Consider the following 22,334-nt stretch of genomic DNA (forward strand, 5'->3'; position numbering starts at 1 on the left):
GGCATGACAATCTTTGCAGTTTTATTATCAATTCCTTTTCTAATGATCCCCAGCATAGAGTTTGCCTTTTTCACAGCTGCCATGCATTGAGTTGACATTCCCATGGAACTATCAACTAAGACGCCTAAATCCCTTTCCTGGTCTGTGACTGATAGCACTGACCCCTGTAGCGTGTATGTGAAGTTTGGATTTTTTGCCCCTATGTGCATCACTTTACATTTTGCTACATTGAACTGCATTTGCCATTTCTGAGCCCACTCACCTAATTTATCAAGGTCCGCTTGGAGCTCTTCGCAATCCTTTGTGGTTCTCACCACCCTACATAATTTGGTATCATCTGCAAACTTGGCCACCACGATACCCACCCCTACTTCCAGGTCATTTATGAATAAGTTAAAGAGCACTGGTCCCAAAACGGATCCTTGGGGGACACCACTCCCGACATCTCTCCATTGTGAGAACTTCCCATTTACACCCACTCTTTGTTTCCTGTTTCTCAACCAGTTTTTAATCCATAGGAGGACTTCCCCTCTTATTTCTTCATTGCTGAGTTTTCTCAACAGTCTCTGGTGAGGAACTTTGTCAAAATGCTAGACACTGGCAGTGCCGCAGTGATCTCTAGAGCTGTTGCTGAGGTAATGCTACAGATGAACGGTATATGATCCATCTATTCCAGAGAGCCTAGGCAGGTCTGGGCCCAGTTAACTTGAATGAGAGACTTTTGGTGGGAATCTTATATAAGCCACCTTCAGTTTGATACAGGAAGCAAGGTGGGATATACTTTCATTAAATGAACCAATCAGGATTTGCAACTTCAAACTCCCTTAAAAAATGAACCCTGGTTAGTATGAACTAGAATTGGCTGGCCACTGGTGGGGGATGAGGGGTCAGGTTGGGGCACTCCTGAAGATTTTGGGATGGAGCTGGAAGAGGACAGGAACCTCAGTGGGGTACAATGTAATAGAGTCCCACCCTCTAAATTTCCATTTTGTTTAGGGGAACTGGTTTCGGTGGTCTGGAGATGAGCTGTTATTTTCCTAGGTGTCACCTGGAGGCTGACATCCCTAGTATGAACCTAGCAGAAAGGTGCCCCAGTCCGTAGGCCCACACCCATCTAGTGCTCCATCAGCTGCACTGGCTCCAGGTGGGATACTGAATCGGGTTTCAGGTTTTTGTTCTAACTGTCAAACCCTGAATGGTCTGGGACCTGCATACCTACAAACCCGCCTCTCCCAATACAAACATCAAAGAGCATAATGTTCATCTAATAACAACTTACTGGTGGTCCCTGGCCTGAAGACTGTTTGTCTGAACTTAACCAGAGCCAGAGCTTTTTCATCTCTGGCCTTGGCCTGGTTGAATGCTCGGTCTAAGACCAGGGACCTGAGGGCCTTATCGCAGTTTTGCAGGGCCTGTAAGATGGAATAGTTACATCTTAAGCCCGAGAATAGGGCTATGGTGAGTTGTACGTTTCGGGTTTTTGTTACGAGTTTGGAAAAAATTTATGACTGAAAAAATTAAATAAAAATAAAAAGTTAGGGTTAATGTTCAGGCAAAGGCAAGGGTTAAGGCAAAAACCCAAAACCTGAAACGGACCATAGCCATAATCTCATACTGCGCCCTAGAACTCAACATAACACAAAGGCAACCCAGAGCCCCTGCCTTTGCCTTAACCTTAACCCGAACCCTAACTTATTATTTTTATTTAATTTTTTCTGTCATAAATATTTTCCAAAATTGTAACAAAAAATGCAGCAGCACCTGATGTGCGAACACCCACCCCAGGGATGGTGTTTTTACCATCCCTAGGGCTCTGTTATTGGGATGTGCAGAAACAGCCATTCTGTTCCCCCTGTTTATGCTGGAAAATTCAAAAACAAAATGGCCTTCCAAAATGCATTTTTATGCATGCATAGACTGAATAAGGAACATTTACTGTATGTTATATAATTCATTTCCCCCTTTCTATTACCATGGTAACCTGCCAAGTCATTATATTTTCTGTAATTTCTACCTTAATGTATAAAGAAGGAATGTAGGGAAGCAGATTGATGAAAAGTGAACATCAAGAAGCAGGCATCGTCACAGGCATCCCTACGCATTAACATTACATATAAAATTGGTTTCCCCCAAATCCAACACCCTTAATCAAAACAAGAAAATGTTGTTTCACTTTCTGTTAGAACTGACTTTTTTGGCATCAACAGACTATTCCTTGCAGTAAGTAAATTCTCCCAAGTATGAGGAAACTTAGCACCTGTTCTCATTTTGATTTCCTCAACCACTGGAGAATACTCCCTTTCCACTTGGCTCCCAGTGTGCATAATTCCTTTTAAAATTATATCCTAAAATTTGACAACCTTATTATTCTTTAGATTTGTTTGTCTGACGCTATTGAAATACCTTTTGAACAATGTTTGTTTCCTAGAAGAAACATTCTCTGGTAATGTAATTCTAGCTAAAGACTTTTTTCCTTATCAGTTTTAGAGGTCGTTCTCATGGAGGTCTCATCTCTGGCTGTCACGCGCATGAAATTCCAAGAAATTGATTCACATTAAATTTTGCAGTAGCAAAATGGAAGTCCTCTACTTCTCCCTTCTTTCTCCAGCCTTCTACAGCCTCCATTATTATGGTGTGATTTCTTGGTTTTATTCATGTTCCTCCCTCTGGTGGTCACCCAAAATTTTATTGCAATAATTGTGGTGCCAAATGGGAATTTGAATGGTGTTGTCTTTAATGAACTTAGGTATTTCAGTTGCTGATATTTTTATGCTATTAGCTATCCCAAGACTGACCTAATAAATCTAATGAATCTAAAAAATTAATCTAATAAATAAATAAAATTTTAAAAATGAAGTCATTCATGGAGAATGTGGGATCCTGAGGAATGACATAAGGGGGAAGAGAAAATTGGGTAGAAATTGCCAAATTTTATCTCAATCCAACTTCTTGGCATTCCAAACACATGCACTTCTAACTACAGTTCTTGATGATTGATTACTGCGAGTTCCACCCAACAACTTCCTTTCCAAACAAGATTCTATGATAGTATATGAAAAGAACAACTGTATGGGTTCCCAGTGGTACTGGGGGGGAATGGCATCTGGGGCAAAATGGTCCCTTGCACTGCCCCCCTGCGGTGCCCCCCCACATGCCCGGAGCATGGAATCCCTCCACCCTGCTGCAGCTATGCGACTGTGGGTACCATCTACCTGATCACTATTCTTCTTCCTACAGACAATTGAATCTAATTTAGTTTTTGCCATGTTCACTAGTACATCGGAGTAGGGAAACAGGAGCACAAAACTGAAAGAAGTTGAAACTGCCTGTAAACAAAGAACTGGCTACCATTTCAAAAGCATCCTAGAGGTCACCAGACCCTTGTATTGCAAGTCCCCTTATACTTACATAAGGTATTCCAGCTGCCCGATTTCTTTCTACCACAGCTTTCAGATCATTAATATCTCCGTAGTTCCAGCGACAAATCTGGAATCCTAAATTCCAATAGGAAGGCATTCGTGGCAATCCTATAAGCTGCAAATTTAAAACATGAAAATAAGTTTTTTTGAAAACGATTCTGTCACATTAATGAGTTTTTAGGAGGGGAAGGTAGAGATGATTTAAAGGTAAAGGTAATCCTCTGTGCAAGTTTCTGGTCATTACTGACCCATTGGGTGAACTCATAGACTATATTTACAGGGTGGTTTGCCGTTACCTTCCCCAGTCATTTTTAACTCTTCCAAGAGTTAATTTGTACTAGGGGACTTTTGCCCTAGGCACAATATGAACAATAGTGCCTTCTCTACACAACACAGAAGTATTGTTAGGATGATCACCAACTCTTTGCATTTCAAACATTGAATGCAAATTGATAACCCCTGAAACTGCAATTTATAATATAAAGCAAGCCAGACACCCCAGCTTGTTTCTAAGGGAAGTTATCATGCTAGAATATTGAAATTACTTTTTAAAAAAATAGATCAAGGATGGGGTTACGCATGTAGCACCCTGAAGTGTTCTCCTTTGGTTCCAGATATAGTTATATGAGTGAAGACAAGCATTTTTATCTTGAATAGAAAAAGCAAGTTGAAAAGAAATCAAGGGAGAAAACAAACAGTGTCTGTTATTGTAGGAATACAAGTAAAGTTACAGTGCAATCCTGTGCAGAGTTACTAACCCCATTGAAATGAATGGGCTTAGAGGGCGTAACTCTCCTTAGTATTGCTTTGTTAATGAGTAAACCATTTGCAATATTTCAGAATCCTGGCTTCACTGCTCCCTTCTATTTTCAGGGAAGAGTCAAAGGTTCTTTACTGCAATTGGGAGCATTCTTTGTGAAAACAGTGTTTTCCCATAGAAAGGGGTTGTGAAAAAATATAACGATTAACATGTCCTTGGATCGAAAGTAATCCTGTTATTACAAGCAACATTCACAACAGCATGAGTGGCACCAGCCATTCTTAATGGACTCCACAATAGTAGTACCTTTCCCAAAATATATCCAAAGTTGCATCGCTGACTAAGAAGAAATATTGAAAGCATTAGAAACCTACTGATGTATATTCTTGGACAACTTGTTCTGGGGTATCTCCCAAGAAAATATAGAAATCTAGAATTCCACCAGTTGTTCTGTATGTTATGGATGGAGCAGGCTGGAATACAACATCTACCAAGAAAAAACAAAATCAGATTCATTGTAAGTATAAGCTAGACACAAGAGATTTTTTTTGCCACAAACAGACATAGAGGGTCAACTCACATTTCAGCGGAGGATGACTGTCTACAATACTAACTGCATGGACCATGGGTATGGAAAAGGGAATGAAAGAATGCCAAACCAAAAATTAATGGCTATTTGCACGGTTGCCAGCTCCCCAACAAAGGCCCTTTATGCACCAATGAAACGTCTTGAAAACATTTGGAAAAGAACTGTTTTGGCTTTTTTTTTTTTTTGCATAGTGCAGAAAACCAAAAGCATTGCTGGGGGGAAAGTTCTTTTTTTTCAACCCACTCCCCACTAGATTTTACTTTCATTTTTGTCACAGCTCAGACCCATCATTTTCTCCCACTTGTGATTCTCCCTGCCACCTGCCACTTGGTGAAGGTTTCCCCCAGAGGTTTCCTCTGATTGCAGTTCATTCCCCCGTGAATTGACTGCATAAAGTGCATGAATAAAGTTAGTTTGGACTGGCGATCCTGCGCATTTGTCATTTTTCTTTTTTTGTTTGTTTTTGTTTAAAAGCTGCAATGACTCAAAATATAAGCTGGTTCTTATATCTTGTTGTCTTAGCTTTGAAGACACCTCCCTCGAAACAAAAAAGGGAAAACAACATGTGCGCAGGTTCGCCAGTCCAAACTAACTTTTATGCATGTACTTTATACAATGAAATCACAGGCAAATCAGCTGCAAACAGAGGAAATCTCTGAGGGAAATCTTCACCAAATGGTGGGTGGCAGGGAGAATCACAAGTGGGAGAAAATAGCCAATGGCACCTGGGACAAAATGGCTCCGTGGCCCTGCCCCCAGGCCCCATTGAAGTGCCCTGCCCCTCCCATGGGGTCCCGCCCCCTCTTACCTTAGTTCACCCAGCTGCAAAGAGCAACCGGTTAAAAAACAGCCTGGCTGGGCCGCCTGCTGAACTAAGGTAACTGGGGAACAGGGGGGCACCCTCTGTAATGCCCCCTTTGCAGCTTCCCACCTTCATTTACCTTAGTTCAGTTGGCTGCAAAGAGCAGCCGGCTGAAAAAGCAGCCTGGCTGGACCACTAGCTAAACTAAGGTAAGTAGTGGGGGTGGGGGTGGGGTCCAGCCCCTCATGCTCCTCTCTTACCTTAGTTTAGCTGGCTGCAAAGAGCAACCAGCTGAAAAGCAGCCTGGCTGGGCCTGCCAGGCTGCTCTGGGCTTCTGCCAGGCTTGGGGGGGCAGGCAAGGGGGGAAGGGGGAAGGGTATGGTGGTGATTTTCCACCTCCCATGTGACACCAAAGGTGTGCACCCAGGGCAGGGCGCCCCTTCCCCAGCCCCGTGGTAGCTATGCGACTCCTGAAGACTACTTGTAATTGCAGGAGCTCTCTGGCCCCATTTGGTAACTCTATTGTTAGACCTCATAAAAACCTTGTTAGGCCTTCAAAAACTGATGTGGTTTAAAAGGCTACCAAATGTGGAGAAGAGATTGTTTCCCATCATCACTGGTCACAGTGATTACACAGGCACCATCCAATAGGAATCTGTGATACTTCTGCAACCACATTCTCATTTGATATTTGCTATCACAGCAATGATGCAGATTAGGAGGAAAAAATCTTGTCTTACAGGAAGGAAAACTTACAATTTGCTGCCCAGGAAAATATCTCACAACAAATCTAGAAATTGGGGCAACAACAACTGATCGGCCTCTGGGCAAGAGTTTCTTGAAATGATTTTAAAAGGGCATAAGGAAACCAGCTGGATGCCTGACCATACATCAAAAGAAATGTTCTTACCCATTGCGTTGCTATTCATGAGGAAAACACCAAAAGACTTTCCACTCTCATCTTCCAGGCACAAGAAGAAAGGATGAGCTCCATATAGGTTAATCATGTCCTTTGAAGGAAAGAAGAGAAAATTTAAATTTATTTTGTTTTGACATTTTTCCACACCTTTTTGAATCCAATTACCCTTCCTTCCTTCCTTCCTTCCTTCCTTCCTTCCTTCCTTCCTTCCTTCCTTCCTTCCTTCCTTCCTTCCTTCCTTCCTTCCTTCCTTCCTTCCTTCCTTCCTTCCTTCCTTCCTTCCTTCCTTCCTTCCTTCCTTCCTTCCTTCCTTCCTTCCTTCCTTCCTTCCTTCCTTCCTTCCCTCCCTCCCTCCCTCTTACAATAAACCTGTTTATGAAGGTTTTTTGTTTGTTTCACTGAGTACCATCTATTTGTCTGGGATATTTCTCTTGATCTCTTCCTTATGTGCTGGACTGCATAGGTGCTACCAGGTTGGTTATAAATTATGTTATTGCTTTAGTATTGTGCTGGAAGACTACCTTCCTGGCAATGTTCTCAGGGGGTTCTAATCCCCTCTGGTGCCATCCTAGTTTGCTGTGTGACCTTGAACCAGTCTCATACTCTCAACCTAACCTACCTCACAGTATTGTTGTGAGGATAACATGGAGAACAGGAGAATGATGTAAGCTGCTTTTAGGGCCCATTCAGTTTTTGCCAGATAGCAGCAGCCAGGTTGGAAATGTCCTCTAACATGGGGAAGGATTTTGTCAACTGGGGACAGCCAGGTTGGAAAGGCCCTCTAATATGGGAAAGGCCACTGTTCCAGGGGTATCAGTGTATAGCATACTGACAATTTTCTTCTTAGGTTTTTGGTCGGCGCCAATGATGTCTGTATCCAAAGTCCTTTCTATTCTAATCATATGTTCTTCATTGATCCTCACTAGGAGAAACAGGTACAAAGTCACTGACATGTTCATCAGGACATGACTCAGATAGACTTTCAGAGCCACAGACAGAGGCACAATCAACTTCCCCTTCTTTCAAAACTGGGTATGGCAAGGTGTAAGAGGCAACTTCAGCCAGAGGAACCAGGGCAGGCTTTCCCATAGAAGAGTGAAAAGTGTTTTCATCCACTGCTGGAACTGAGCTAATGATGGAAAGAAAGGTAGCCAAAACACCCTGAGGCCAGGTAGTAGGCAGGGATGCCTGAAAGGGAAACCATTCTTGAGGTATGTCTAGATGCAGCTCATCTGCAGATACAGAGAAAAGCAACTCAGGAGGCTTGGATCCAATAGATGGGGTCCCAGTCATAGTCGGAGACACCCTTGGTGCTATGTCTGGAATGGAAGCAAGCACAGACTTGGACACAGACAGTTTTTAGACTGATCTGAGGAGGTTGAACGGGTGCAATCTGAAGATTTCAGAACCAAAGCCTCACACATGATAGGGAGTATTCCGAATGGACAGAATGGAGCACTCAGGAATGAAGAATGATGGCTCAGAGTCTGGTTTAGAATGGATCATTGGAACTGTAGGAGGTCTCTCAGAAGCAAAGTGAGATGAGAGTGGGCGAGAAGAAGTCTGGGCTGCCATGGCTGAGGTGGCCGATGGAAGGGTCCATTCCCAGAGGACTGCTTTTAGTCAACGCACCCTTGGATCTTGCCTTAGGCATAAACCACTGACAGTTGTTTTTAAGACTACACCAAACAGGCTTCACCCAGACAGAGTAGGCAAGAGATGTGCTCTTCACTGTGGAACATTATTTTGCTCCACATTCAGAGCATTTCTTAAAGGGGGCTTTGAAGGCCATGACAAGTCAATCCTACACCTTATAGCCAGCAAAAGTCCAGCAAAAATGTCCTTCCTGAGGAGTGAAGAGAAGCCCACGAAGACCAGGTAGTAGGCAGTGAGACCAACCACAGTGAGACCAACCAAAGCCATCTCAACTGGTGTAGACACCGTCCTCACAAATCGAATGAAGAAGAAAGGAAATGTAGCAGGTCTGCTCACATGGGCAGCAAAGAAAGAACTGGGGGGGAGGCGCACCCTCCTAGAACATGTGATGGTTTGAGTGGGAAGAAACCATCACAATGGGCTCTGGGAGGGGCACACCTCCTGTTGCTAAGGCCTAGGAAGAAATCTGTCAAGATCTGCAGGCCTGTGAAAGCCCCTTTGTAAGGATGCAGTGAAGATGAATATAAATCGCACATAGTCCCTGTGATTAATGTCCCCTTTTATTTTCATATACTAAACAAGTATTTTCGTATACTAAACAAGTATTTTGAATATCTCCCATTCCACCCTATATCCTGGAGTGCCCATGAAATTAATCACTTCATAAATCCTTCAGGCTTCACTCTGAGCCGAACCTCAAATTTTTGCCACACAGAAGGAGGGAAAAAAGCCAGTGTTTAAAAAAGCCCATTTCACAACATCAAAAATTCTCAGTTCCACCCGCCTCATCCTTATCTGCTCATCATCTGTATCTCTAGTTTATAAAAGTGTTTACATGCCTTAGCAAACAAATGCTCTTGTTCAAAGAGAAAATATGCATAAATATAGCAAGAATATACGACAATCCACATCCCCAAAAGGGTTATGCTGAAAATAGAAAGTTAGTACTAGTGACAAAATAAATTCTCACATTGTTTTTAAATTAGCAACTCATGTTTGACATAACTGATTTAACTCCATTGACTCTCTATAGACTCTACTGGTCTAATTCTTCCTGATGTGGTATTTTTTTTTGTCTTGGCTGTACCACTTCAGATGACACACAGACCTCACACACTAGAAAATAGTTTCCTCTCTAAGGGAAGGTTATATTTAGAACAGAAGAAAAAGAGTTTGGATTTATACCCCTTCTTTCTCCCCTGAAAAGAGAGTCAAAGGGACTTGAAAACACCTTTCCCTTCCTTTTCCGACAACAAACACCTTGGGGCAGGTGGGGCTGAGAGAGTTGCAAAGAACTGTGACTTGCCTAAGGTCACCCAGCACGAATGTAGGAGTGGGGAAACAAACCTGGTTCACCAGATGAAGAGTCCACAGCTCAATTAGAGGAGTGGGAAATTAAACCCAGTTCTCCAGCTTAGAGTCCACTGGTTCTTAATCACTACACCATGCTGGCTCTTTCACACAGTATTATGTGTGAATGATATAACTCCAAGCCCTACATGGAAGCTTCCATTGTTTTCTTATGTTTTTCTGAAAGTAGGCTATGTGCCCAAAACTGGAAGAATGAACTGCTGAGTATTGGAAAAAAGTATTTAATAAGTGGCAGGAATTTTGTCCATAGAGTTCCCAGTGAATCCTAGAGAGGCATGATGTCACTTCCAGATGTTATTAAAAGTGTCCCTGCCCCACCTGGTTGCCCTCTGGGAACTCTTTTCCAGATGCAGCTAAAGAAGTGTGGTCAGACTCACAAAAAGCTTATGCTGGAATAAACTTGAACGTTTCCGCACGGGCAGAATACAGCACCCCAGGGACAGCAAAAACGCTTTGCAGCAGTGTTGTCCTGGTTGCCCTGGAGCGGCGTGAAGCTGCCACTTCAAACCTCACTCATCCAGCAAGGTTTTTGAAAAGCAGCGTCTTCCCGCTGGCGCGGTGCTTTTCCCATCGCCTCCACTGACCTGCCTGCCCAATGTCGCTCTGGAGGGCTGCAGAGACCCACCCATGCTGCCCTCCGACCCATGGAGGTCAGTGGAGGCCTCTCCGGTGTGGCAGATCTGCGGGGCTGCCGTGCGAGCAGTCCCCGAGCCTCCACTGGCATAATTCATGCCGGTGGGGCTGCGGAAACAGCCTTGGTTAGCCTTAAATGTCCCACTTCATTGCTGCTTTTATTTAAAATAAAATTAGACATATTCATGGAATTTAGTAAACTATGCTTAGAGCTGCCACCTTCCAATTTGGACCTAGAGATTTTCCCAAATTAAAACTGATCCCCAGGCTACTGTTTCCATTGAAGAAAATGGTTGCTTTAGAGGACAGATACTATAATACCCTACTTAGCCCCCTCCCTTTCTGAAACCCCATCCTTCCCAGACTCCACCCCCCCAACATCCTGGAATTTCCCAATCCTGAGTAGGTAACCCTATAAGTATAAGAAAACAACAATGGGATGCTTCAGCGTCTTTGACCCACTTGGACTCACAGGTTATGTGAGGACAATGTCAACGGACCCTAGAACAGACAGAACATTGGTCTGATTCAGAACAGCTGTCGTTATGATATTTGGTGCTTTTTTCAACTTGGTTTAATTCAGGTGTATCATTTTCTCTATCATTGCACAGAAACTTATTCTTAATAAAGCACAACAAAATATTTATCACTTACTCCATTAGTCGCAGCATCCCGGGTAAAGATAGGCCATGTTTTCCAGTTGAAGTCATGCCGGTACTGTCTATGGATGTGTTCTCCTATCCCATAAACATTCACACTGGGCACTCGAGTTGTGATCTGCAAGTATTGGTCAGCATATACCAGTGGTCCTACAGTGCTGTCAAACCTGATGAAAAAATGGCGAGATATCATTTTGAAGTAAGATATGGCAATGGCAAACCACCTCTGCTTCCCACTTATGTTGAAAGTCCCTTGCTGGGGCCACTGTAAGTCATTTACAACTTGACAGTAATTTACACACAATATCATGAGGAATTAACACCACCAACAATAATTGAATGCAGCTATGGGAACCCTTTCCACACCTTCCCTGGAATTCCTATTATGTATGTCTTCTGGTCAATTTATTCCACTATTTCCTGAAGAGGGTATTAAAGACCTACCTATCACATATTTCTTCCACCCCTCCTCTGATTAACATCAGGTGGTGTTTCTATCCTACATGTTACATTCACAACAGCCCTGTAAAGGAAGGTTCTGCTGAAACAGAAAGTGGCCGGTCCTAGGTTGCCTAGAATTTTAAGCCTGTGTGAATCATACATATGTTTCTTGTACCTTTTATTGTGTGTTTTAAATAGTAAACCCCCTTGAAATGTCATGTCGAGAAGGCTCTCGTATTGGACAAAGCAAAACAAAAAACCTTGCGCTAAAATAAAAAGGAAGATACTGTGTAAGCTGAAAATTCTAAATAGAGTTTATCACTGGAAGGAGTCTCTGAAGCACAGTACCGCAGCTATTTATTCCACACCTTGATAATAAGATTGGGGTATATTTGCAACCATAGCAGTTCTTCTCATGAATTCTTAATTAGATGTGTAGTCTGTTTCATGCTGTTGTTAGCTGCACAAAGCAGGTGTCCGCGCTCAGAGGTACCGCCAAAATACCAAAGCTGTTTCAGCATCATTACTTTAAAACTGGCTGCTCTCTGGGCTAGGGCTGTTTTCTCTGTAAATGGCCAAATATAAGCCAGCTCTGAAGAGGTAAGTAATTAATCATCTTTTGTTTGTCACTTTAATGGTGACCTGAAAAGGAAACAGAGTGTATTTCTGCACTCCCCCCCCCCCCACTTCTACGTGAGAGGTTTATCAGGAATAGAATCTTTATCCAATTTTCTCCTAGGGCCCTGCTAGACTAGTGTCTTAGTGGACAAAGATTGCACTGTTATTACACAGCTGTTGAAGCAGTTCCAAACCTCTCTCCTCTAGTTGGAACATCAATTGCAGTATAAAATTAGCAATATTGTTATAATTGGGAAAATGCAGTTCTCTTACCCAATATGGCACACTATGGCATATTGTGTAGTTCCATGAATGACAAAGGTTCCTACTAGCCAGTGCCAATCCCATCACTAACCACCCAATATTTTTACCTATGTAAAAGGACCTGTTCCATGGTTATTTCCTGGGAAGAAATCTTTAATTGGCACAAAAACATAATCAACTGATTTCAAATACATTGCAATGTTATTTCCCAAGAGCCAATGAAAATACTCTATCAGATACTTTTGAAAACAGGTTATAGCATTCAAAAGCAGCTGACACAGGAAGGTGCCACATGTACTTCCAGATGGGAGTTCCCATTCCATTCGAATTTCATGGCCCAGCACAATTTCAATCCATAAAAGCAATAAACCATATCAACTCATTTCATTTGTACAATGCATTGCAAGAAAGAATAAATACTTGTGGTTAGCTCATAGTTGATGTGTTATTTTGTCAGTCCTCAAAAGGGCACAAGCTGGTGTGGAGTCTCAGTGCTGGTTTACTAGAATCTGGGAGAACCGAGCCTTTCACTCTCTCAAATCAAGCTACCTCATCAGGTGATGTGGTTAAAATGGGAATGGGAGAACAATGTACATAGCCCTGAACTGCCTGGACAGGGTGGGAGGAAAATGTATTGGGGACCATTCATCAAATTGTTGTAGTTGTTAAAACACACAGCCAAGAGTATAGTGCTGTCTTTTATCTATGAGCTGTGGTGCCATACTGCAGTTTTCAGCAGCAGTGTTTTATAGCCATATGCCTCCGGCTTCCACTTCCTGCAACTTTGCAGCACTCAGATTTGATTAAAAAAATACACAGAGGATTCCATCAGTAGCCAGTTGCTTCTGTAGAATTCAACAGAATCAAGTCTGTGCTAACCTTAAAGAAGTGTTTGAGACTAAGTCGCAGTACAACCACTATACTTTCTGTATTGTATTGTTTGATTGCACATGATCATGAGGTTGTGATCTAAATGTATCTGTTTTAGATCGAGATACATATATGTTTATGTACATACACACATATAATATATACACACATGTGTACACATGGGACTGTGGCTCCAGAGACTAGGACCAGGAGTAATGGGTTCAAGGTGAAGGAAAAGAGATTCCACCTAAACATCTGGAAAAACTTCCTGACAGAAAGGCCTGTTCGACAGTGGAATGCACTACCTCAGAGTGTGGTGGAGTCTCCTTCTTTGGTAGTTTTTAAACAGAGGCTGGATGGCCATCTGTTAGGGGTGCTTTGATTATGCATTCCTGCATTGCAGGGGGTTGGACTTGATGGCCCTTGGGGTCCTTTCAACTCTATGATTCAGAATCTTTTGCAAAAAGAGGTTCCATTACAAACGTTCATGTGTTCTGCAGGTTCCTGGAAGCTAGACATTTTGGAAACCCCTGGATGTGCACTTTAAAGGGAATGCTTGGATATTGGAGCAGCATTAAAGTAATAAAATCAGCAGTATTAAAATGATAAAAACAAGCAGATCACTTACAGAACTTTGTTGTTGCTGTTCCTGATCACTTTGATGCCAAAGGGATTTTCAGTTAGTTCAGTTCTGTAGTTGAATGTGGTGTCCACAGTCCCTGTAAAGGGGTTTAGAATCTCAGGCCGGACTTCATATCTTGCATTGTTGGGATCAGTAATCTTTTTTAAAAAATCAATTAAAACAAGGTTAACAGGGGCCTCCTAAATTGCAATCTACTTATTTAGTAGCATAACTCCCCTCATCAGGGGTCTGCAACCTGCGGCTCTTCAGGTGTTCATGGACTAAAATTCCCATCAGCCCCTGCCAGCATGGCCAATTGACCATGCTGGCAGGGGCTGATGGGATTTGTAGTCCATGAACATCCGGAGAGCCACAGGTTGCAGACACCTGGAATAGATGTTATATGTTAGAGATATAATCAACTGTGTTAGACTTCAAAATTAAATCCTGGATTTATTAGTCACTCTCAGTAGCTGTAGTTAATGAATACATACAAATTTTCTGATTGGCAAAGTGTTTTTTAGACTCTTCCATTAAAAGCCTATTTTATCAGTAGTTATATTTTTTTTTCTGAAGAATGCATTTTCATTAAATGGATTGTCGAAGAGTGTATTTTAGAGAGCTAGCATGGTAGGGTGGTTACAGTGTTGGTCCTAGAATGTGAGAAACCAGGTTCAAATCCCCACTCATGCCATGGAAACTTGCTGGGTGTCTCAGCCCAGACCTCAGCTACATTTTGGACGGGAGACCTCCAAGGAATATCAGGGTTGTGGAGGCAGGAAATGGCAAACCACCTCCAACATTTCTTGCCTAGAAAACCCTACTGGGTGACCTGTGACTTGATGGTTAAAAAGGTATATTTAAATATGCCTGTAGTGAAACTGAACAATGCCTGAGACGCAACAATATAACAATAACTTTACCACAATTTCAAATACTTCAGTATACATTGTTGCCTCATTTCAACTATTGCCAAAAGAATTAAGATCTGATATTTGGTTAAGTGAATATTTGTAATCTATTGGAAAATTGGATACTGGCAGGGAATCAATATGTCAACTATATATTGATACAAATCTGGCAAATGTCTTCATATAAAATAGATTACGATGAGTAGCTGTGTTAGTATATCTGTAGCAGCAGGAAAGAGCAAGAGTCTAGTAGCACCTTAAAGATTAACAATATTTCTGGCAGGATATGAGCCTTCATGAGTCACAGCTCACTTCTTTGCATCTGAAGAAGTGAGTTGCAACTCATGAAAGTTCATACCCTGCCAGGAATTTTGTTTGTTTTTAAGGTGCTACTGGACTCTTGTTCTTTTCATATAAGGTGCTGTTTATAATGTCTGCATCCGAAATATTTACTTTTTTTATACTCAAGGAAACACTAAGGAGTCAAATCAGCTACATGTTATTGTGCTAACAAGGATTTATAGAGAAGATTCAACCTTGAGATTGCTTTTGTTTTTTATTTAAACTAGCCTGTGGGATCTCCTTTGCTTAAAATTAGATTCCTGTATAGGATTTTGGTAGATTCTCCCAAACAAAGCTCTTTTACAAGTTCATCCTCAAAAAAACTGCTATTCAAGCTTCTCTTCTGATGTTCCTTTCCTGAACTACCCCAGCCATCTGTGGGGGACTCCTGAACCTTTCATAATATTTGAAGATACAGGCTCTTCTAGCTTTGCTGCTACTCCTCGTGGACCTGTCTGTGAAAATATTACCCTGTGGCTATACATTGTAAGGAAAGATTGTGAGGCAAACTGTGTTTCTGAGACTTTTGTCCATTGAAAATTTTGTAATAGGCAATCCCTGGAGATTTGGGAGTGGAGCCTGGAGAAAGTGGGGTTTGGTGAAGGGAGCAGAGAGACCTCAGCAGGATACAATGCCCTGGAGTCCACCATCCAAAGCAGCCATTTTCTTCAGGGGAAGTGATCTCAGGGGATCAGTTGTAATTCTGGAAGATGTCCAGAGCCCACATGGAGGCTGGCAACCCCAGCTAATAATGTTCTTAGTAGGAAAGCCCTGATGAGCTTCAAAGGAACTCTGAAATTCTCCAGAACATGGTTTGAAAACCACTTTGATACAGCCTGGTCTCAGCCATGGCTGCAAAATGATGTCCACAGCTGTGAACATAGTGGTTCAAATCCAACTGATATCCATTTAAAGTAAGTGCTTGAAGTGTTCAAGAATGCAACCTTTAGCTCCAAACTTGAAACGTTCCTATGAACATCTAGCAGTCATTTTCAATGAGATAAAGTGTACTAAGTATAATCAGTCCATAACATAAACAGCTCTCCTTTTATCACCTCAATACAGCTCCTGTTTGCAGTAAAGGAACTTGCTATCTTCCTGCACCCTCAACTCAAAACCTCTACGTAATTTTAAAAGGATATTCATATACATTTGAATTAACAGATATGGCCATGCCAAGTATGCCCTTCATCCACCACGTCTGATGCATCATGACAGAATTTCCTTAACCCATGGTTTTCTTACTAATTCATGGCAAATCCCATTTATCAATGAGAAGAGATTCAAATACACTATGCTGCCTAGCAATAGTGTGCTAAGCAGAGTTAAATCCATTGAAGTCAGTTTTCGTAGAAGGATTTAACTCAGTTTAGGATTACATTGAAAAGCTAGAGGTTATGGTTTCAAACCATTTTTATGTTTCCTCCTTCCAGTCCTAAAAGGGGTTGAGCTTACCAAGGTAAAGTCTGCCTATTATTTCTTCTAATAATCCCAGAAGGCTTATTAATAAGTATTTAAAAGAAAAAAAATACCTGACCTTTTTTTCAAGCACTTAAAATCAATATTGTTTGCTTGTTGAGTAGATTTATGGTTACTGTTCTAGAATATGCAGTAAAGGGACAAGGGCAAAGTATGAGTCACTCCATTGGCTGAGATACGTTTTCCATCTGGACTATCATATCCTCTTTTATAACAAAGACATGTAAGCACCTAACACGAGTTACAATAATTAATAATCTAACCTTGAACCGGAACCGGTTTTTAGTCTGATGTTCTGCAGTCAGAAGAAGGGTGTTAATGTCACCTCCAAACAGGGATGGAGCAGGCAGCATTGTTAGTCTAGCCTCGAAGCCTTGGGAAGAACAATGAGAAACATGACTTATAACATCTGAACTAGGAGTCAGCCTTTGAACTTTTCTGGACAAATGCACTACCAGGCTCCTAAGCGACTAGAGAAAGACAGGATAGAAAAGAAAAGCAATTCTCTCAAATGGTCATTTTGGCAGCTCCCACCAACCTGTTCAAAATGACCACTGAGCAAAATTAGCTGGTGTTGATGAAGACAGCACATTAGCTGTGCAATCTTAGTTCTCTTTGAATCAAAAATCACTCTCACTTTGTTCAGTGACACTTGCTCCATAGATGGCAGTATGGAGAATGGTAAGGTTTACAATTCTGTTTTTTTTTTAATTTACAGCCCAGCAATCTTGTGAGTTAAGACAACACACACAAGCAAGCAATAAAGCCTGTTTTCCAATTAACATACAATGGGCTCTAGAAAAGGTTTGCAGGATGCTAATCCTTCCAGGGCAATAGATCTCTTTCCACCAGTTCGTCTGCACAGCTCTTTAGAAAGTGAGTCATCACCAATATGCCTTGCCTTTTATGTTGGCCAAAGCCAGTACTTGCAGTTTAGGATGAATAAGGCTTGGGGTCAAGGTTACCAGGACCATAGTTGTGAATTTGGGGAGATTCTGAGAGGTAAAGCCAGGGAGGAAGTGTCTTTGAAGACTCAGGTAATCACAGTCACCACAGCACTCTAGGAATCCCCCCTACCTTTGTGGCAATGACCATAGAGATTGGGGAAATCCCTTTGTGCTGGAAAGAGGAGAGTGGCTGTGATTTCACAGCATTTATAAGATTGGACCCCTCCCCCATTTTTCTCCAGGTGCTAACTTGATTGAGCATTGGCAATTGAGGGCAATTCAGCCACCGTGGATAGACACCTCATAAGCCACCTGGGATTTATGTCTGTATTCTAACCTAGCTATAATGATTCATTGTCCTATTTTTCTGAAGAGATATTATTCAGATCGTAAATGTAAAATATTAGTATAGGTGTTGTGCACATACAATAATCTTCTTACCTGCTCGGTTGTCTTTCCGTGACCCATACATTTGGTACCCATGACTCCTGGAGATGTAGCACCAGGGTATATATGATTCATTCTGGGGTTTCCAGCAGCAGCCACGAAGTACGCACAGTTTCTGTATTGGGATTCAAACAATTTAACAACTGTAGCAGCAAAACTCTTTAAATACATTTCTGGAGATTAAGTTGTGTTTCATAAGCTTCTCGGAGCTGATTTGTGAGATGGATTGTTTATAACATCACAGAGTAAGAAAGCATTTTGCGCCTGTTACCCCCAAGTGCTAGCTGGTTTTGAACTGGAGACCTCTCAAGCATTAGGCAAGCCTGCTGACCTTTAAACTGAACCACTTTTGCCTGGATTCAAACCAGGGATATTTTGTATGCTAGGCAAATGTGCTAACTGCTGAACAATGGAAATTCATATGTTCAAGCTATCCTCTACTGCCTTCTTTTTTTCACACAGGCTAGTCCAGTCTTATAAATGGTTTAACACATGTCCAGATTATTGTTCAACATCTCTTAGTTCAACTAGACACAACCCAAACAGTGATAGAAGTAGGGCAAATCAAGAGAGGAACATATATGTACAGTCACTCATAGCTGGATGGAATTGGAGGTAAAAATTGCACCTGATCAGCTTCATCCACATTGTGAATTCTACTCCTATCTTGCCATTCCACTGAGATTGAAGTCTTCTCTCCAGTTTCAGGAGACATTCTCCAACTTAAGTGGGTTTTTTTTTCTTCAGTGGAGGAATCCTCCAACAGAAAAGACACTTCAGCTGGAGGAAGACTCCTTAGTCTGAGGAAGGCTCCTTCAAGGATTGTTAGAGCCAAGCCATGATACAGAAATATACTCCTCAGTAAAATGGCATAACACCATGGAAATGGCACCCATGGCACTAGGTAAAGAAGAAGACCAGAGGAGTATCTCAAATAAGAGGTAACAACTAACATGAGAAGGGTGGAATTACTGGATCCACTGGGATCTTAGAAAATGTCAGATACTGGAGACTGACAACATAGGCTAAAAACTTTAACATTTCATCCCATTAATTATAGCTGCTGTTTCCTACTTCCGTTCATTTGTCCAGCTAGTTTATCTGATGTAACACCAATCAGCATGGATACCGAATGCCATGATTTATGCCTTTGGCAACTAAAATTTCTGAAGAAGTAATAGCAGGGTACCCAGCTTGCTGGGATTAATGCATAAATGACTGGGGAAGGCAATGGCAAGCCACCCTAGAAACAAAGTCTGCCCAGTAAACATTATGACATCACATCACCCCATAGGTCAGTAATGACCTGGTGCTTACACAGGAGACCACCTTTACCTAATAGCAAGGCATAAATGTTTCTCCTAATCAAATACCTAAAACATGCAGTTCCATTTGCAAACACCCTAAGATCACGTAGAGCTATGCCCCACTAAACTACATGTATAGCCAGTTAACATTTCTCTGGACATTCTAAAAAAACTAAATCGGCCATACAAAATGTTGGTGTTTTCCTAGCTGGGGACAGGAAAATATATGTCCCTATAGTGGCTGCAACCTTACAAAAATAGTCAAACAAACCCTGGAAATCTGGAGAGAAGAAATATAAACCCCTCAGAACTTCCTTTGCTGCCACTACTGTTGAACCTTCCACAGTAGCTTTTAAAAACAGCAACAAAGTTTTAGGCATATTCAGTCTGGTATAAGAGGTCCATATGGTGGGGCTACTTCAGCAGGTACATGAACAAGTATAAAACTTATTCTCTGTGTCTTGAATCCAGTGATGGGATTCAGCAGGTTCGCACCACTTCGGCAGAACCAGTTGTTAAAATGGTGCTTGTAAACAACCAGTTGTTAAATTGTTTGAATCCCACCACCGGAACCGGTTGTTAAATTATTTGAATCCCACCACTGCTTGAATCCACTAGATTTCTGTCTATGGAGAGCATGACTTCCTTGCCTACTCCTTCCTGCTGGAGCCAAAAATGCCCAGAGCACACCCAGGAACCACTCAAACAGGGAGTCCAAGGTTGGCAATTGATTAAAGCACTCCTAAATTGTGGTTTGGGGAGGAAAAGCAGCAGGGTACAGCTTGATCTCATCAGATCTTAGAAGATAAGTAGGGTTGCTACTTGGAAGAGTGACTTCCAAGGAAAACTCTGCAGATGGAAGCAATGGCAAATTACCTCAGCTTCTCACTTGCCTTGGAAGCCCCTTGCTGGGGTCACCATAAGTGACCTGTGACTTTGCAACACATTACACAAGCACAAAATGTGATTTTAAACATTTTGGTTTTATTTATTTTCAGGTACTTTGTTTATGTGCTTTGTATGAGCTCTATAAGAAAGAAAAGCAGCTAATATAAGTTTTAAATAAATAAATGGGTGGGAAGGAAGGAAAGAAAGAAAGAAAGAAGAGAAATCAATGCCCTTCAGTCTGTACATGTCCTCCAAGAGTCAGAGTGAAAATCCATTGAGAAAGTCAGTTTCATCTGAGTCTGATTAAAAGGAAAAATAGAATAGGAAGAAAGGAGCAAAAATGCACCTCCAATAGAAACACAAGTGCCCTTTTCTGTATGCAAAAACATACTTCTAGCTAATGATGGTTCAATGTGGAAAGATCTGTAAAATAGTGACTTCTAATTAAAGTCTTGCTTTTGGCCCTCAAACTGTTTGCACCCATGTTTGCCATTTAGCTTGGACAGGATAGAGCGTTACACTACATGCACACTTTATCAGCGGTCCATTAACCACAAGCTTTCAGCCATATATCAATAAATTTTGAAATCATAGAGGCCAGTAAACACCACAGACCACATCAGTTGATAACCTTCTAACATGTCTGCATACTTTTTATGATTGTGTAAGTTGGTCCTTTATCATCCTGTAGCAATAAGTCAATAGTTATATGTGTTTTATTTTATGTGAACTTTTTGGTTATTATTGACACGAGATATGGTCATTTGAAGCTTTTGGCACCAGATGGCATCATTTTAAATGGCTTTTTTTCATGAGTTTGGAAGCATCTTTCAGTGGGAAGAAAGCCACTGCATGATTAGTCCAGAACGAAGCAGCACCAAACCTATTTTGAAGACTGACCAAGATCTGTGTAATGTATTAAATCTCACCTGGTCACGATTCACCTACATTAACCATTGTACATTTTTGCAACAAGCAATTGTGGGGGTATAACTCCAAAATTTTGGGAGGAGTCACTTTGGGCATCTCTTGTTTTTCCCATATGTCAATTCCACATCAAACTGCAGATCTTTCAGGATGTAGCCTTATTTAAAATCTGAAACTGCCCTTTGATTATCCTTGATCTATCCCATCCACTCATCCTAAGTCACACGGATTTCCTATGTGAAGAGGAATGGGGAAACCACAGGAATGACACAGCTGCTGTACCCCTGAACTGTTTAATAACAATAAGTATTCTCTTGATTTCTTTACTGCGAAACAGCATCAGGAATAAGCATTTATACTTCTATTGCCAAAATGAAGCATAGCCAGTGTTGCAGCCACCATTATACCCCATGTCACCCCCCATGTCACATCACCCTACCCTGTCTGCCAGTTCCCAAGAGGAGATGGCACCCCTCCAGTCCCACAGTCAGTTGTAAGAAGAAACTGCCTCCTCCTGAGGGTCAAAGCAATCTACATACCACACTACTGACAGAGGTACAACAACAGGTCTATAATGAGCTGATAAGGGCTGAGAAGCAAGGCAGGAAAAAAATAAACATAGCAAGGAGGGGAAATGGGAAGAGATAGGTTCCTAAATCCCGGGTAGGAGATAAAAAACATAACAGGATCAAACAGGGGCTGATCATGAGTTGTGTACATGAGGTTTTGAATATTCCATCGCCCACATTTTTTAAAGAAATGACAAAAATAAACAGGCAAATCGACAGACAAAGCTCAGAAAATGGCACCAGGGAGGAAGTCCAGGGACTGCACAGCGGCATGGGAAATGTTTCAAAGAGATATGCACAGCAAGCGAAAACACTTCCGCAAAAGAATCACTAAAGAACATTTAAAATGTTTTCAGGCTGAAAATAAAGTGTTTTTTTTTTTAAGAAAAAAAGTAGAACTTCTCAGAGGAAAAAAAATCCTACCTCAAAATGTTTTACTTGTGGAAAATGTTTTACTTGTGGAAAAAAGGGCCTTTGTTAATTCTCCAACTCAGAGGTGTTCCTAGGCAAACTTGAGCCCTGGGCAAAACCTGACTTTGGTGCCCCCCCCAAGTCTAAATAAAGAGCAGGGGGTGGAGTTTCTGTATTGCTTCCACCCCAGATTGTTAACTTCTGTGTCTACCCTCTTCTAGAGAGAAGGGGGGTGGGGGTGCTCCCTGCTGCTTATTTCCTCCCTAGGGTGGCCCCTTCCAGCCCACGGACCCGGTTGGATCATGCCAATAAAGCCTTGCCTCTTTCCCAGGAGGAACTCCGCCACATTCAGCTTGCCCATCCCGTCCAGTGCCTGGACGGAGTTGTCTTGGCCAAATCGAGCCAGCTCGGAGTCCAGCACTGGTAGCGGCGGGGTCAGGGCCGTGTGCTGCTCGCAGCTCGTTGAGGTGCCACTGAGCAGAC

The 22,334-nt window shown here is 41.9% G+C and overlaps 1 protein-coding gene across 1 annotated transcript in view; it reads right to left on the minus strand.

The window, feature by feature from the left end:
- SI (sucrase-isomaltase) overlaps nt 1-22,334 on the minus strand; it is a 143,387-nt gene that overhangs the window by 109,801 nt on the left and 11,252 nt on the right. The window contains exons 4-10 of the mRNA XM_048507076.1: nt 17,744-17,864; nt 16,619-16,728; nt 13,630-13,781; nt 10,804-10,975; nt 6,481-6,580; nt 4,554-4,666; nt 3,409-3,534 (exon numbers count right to left, since the gene is read on the minus strand). Coding sequence (XP_048363033.1) covers nt 3,409-3,534; nt 4,554-4,666; nt 6,481-6,580; nt 10,804-10,975; nt 13,630-13,781; nt 16,619-16,728; nt 17,744-17,864 — 894 coding nt within the window. The remainder of the gene's footprint in view (nt 1-3,408; nt 3,535-4,553; nt 4,667-6,480; nt 6,581-10,803; nt 10,976-13,629; nt 13,782-16,618; nt 16,729-17,743; nt 17,865-22,334) is intronic.

The sequence above is a fragment of the Sphaerodactylus townsendi genome, linkage group LG08, assembly GCF_021028975.2.
Source record: "Sphaerodactylus townsendi isolate TG3544 linkage group LG08, MPM_Stown_v2.3, whole genome shotgun sequence".
Lineage (NCBI taxonomy): Eukaryota > Metazoa > Chordata > Lepidosauria > Squamata > Sphaerodactylidae > Sphaerodactylus > Sphaerodactylus townsendi.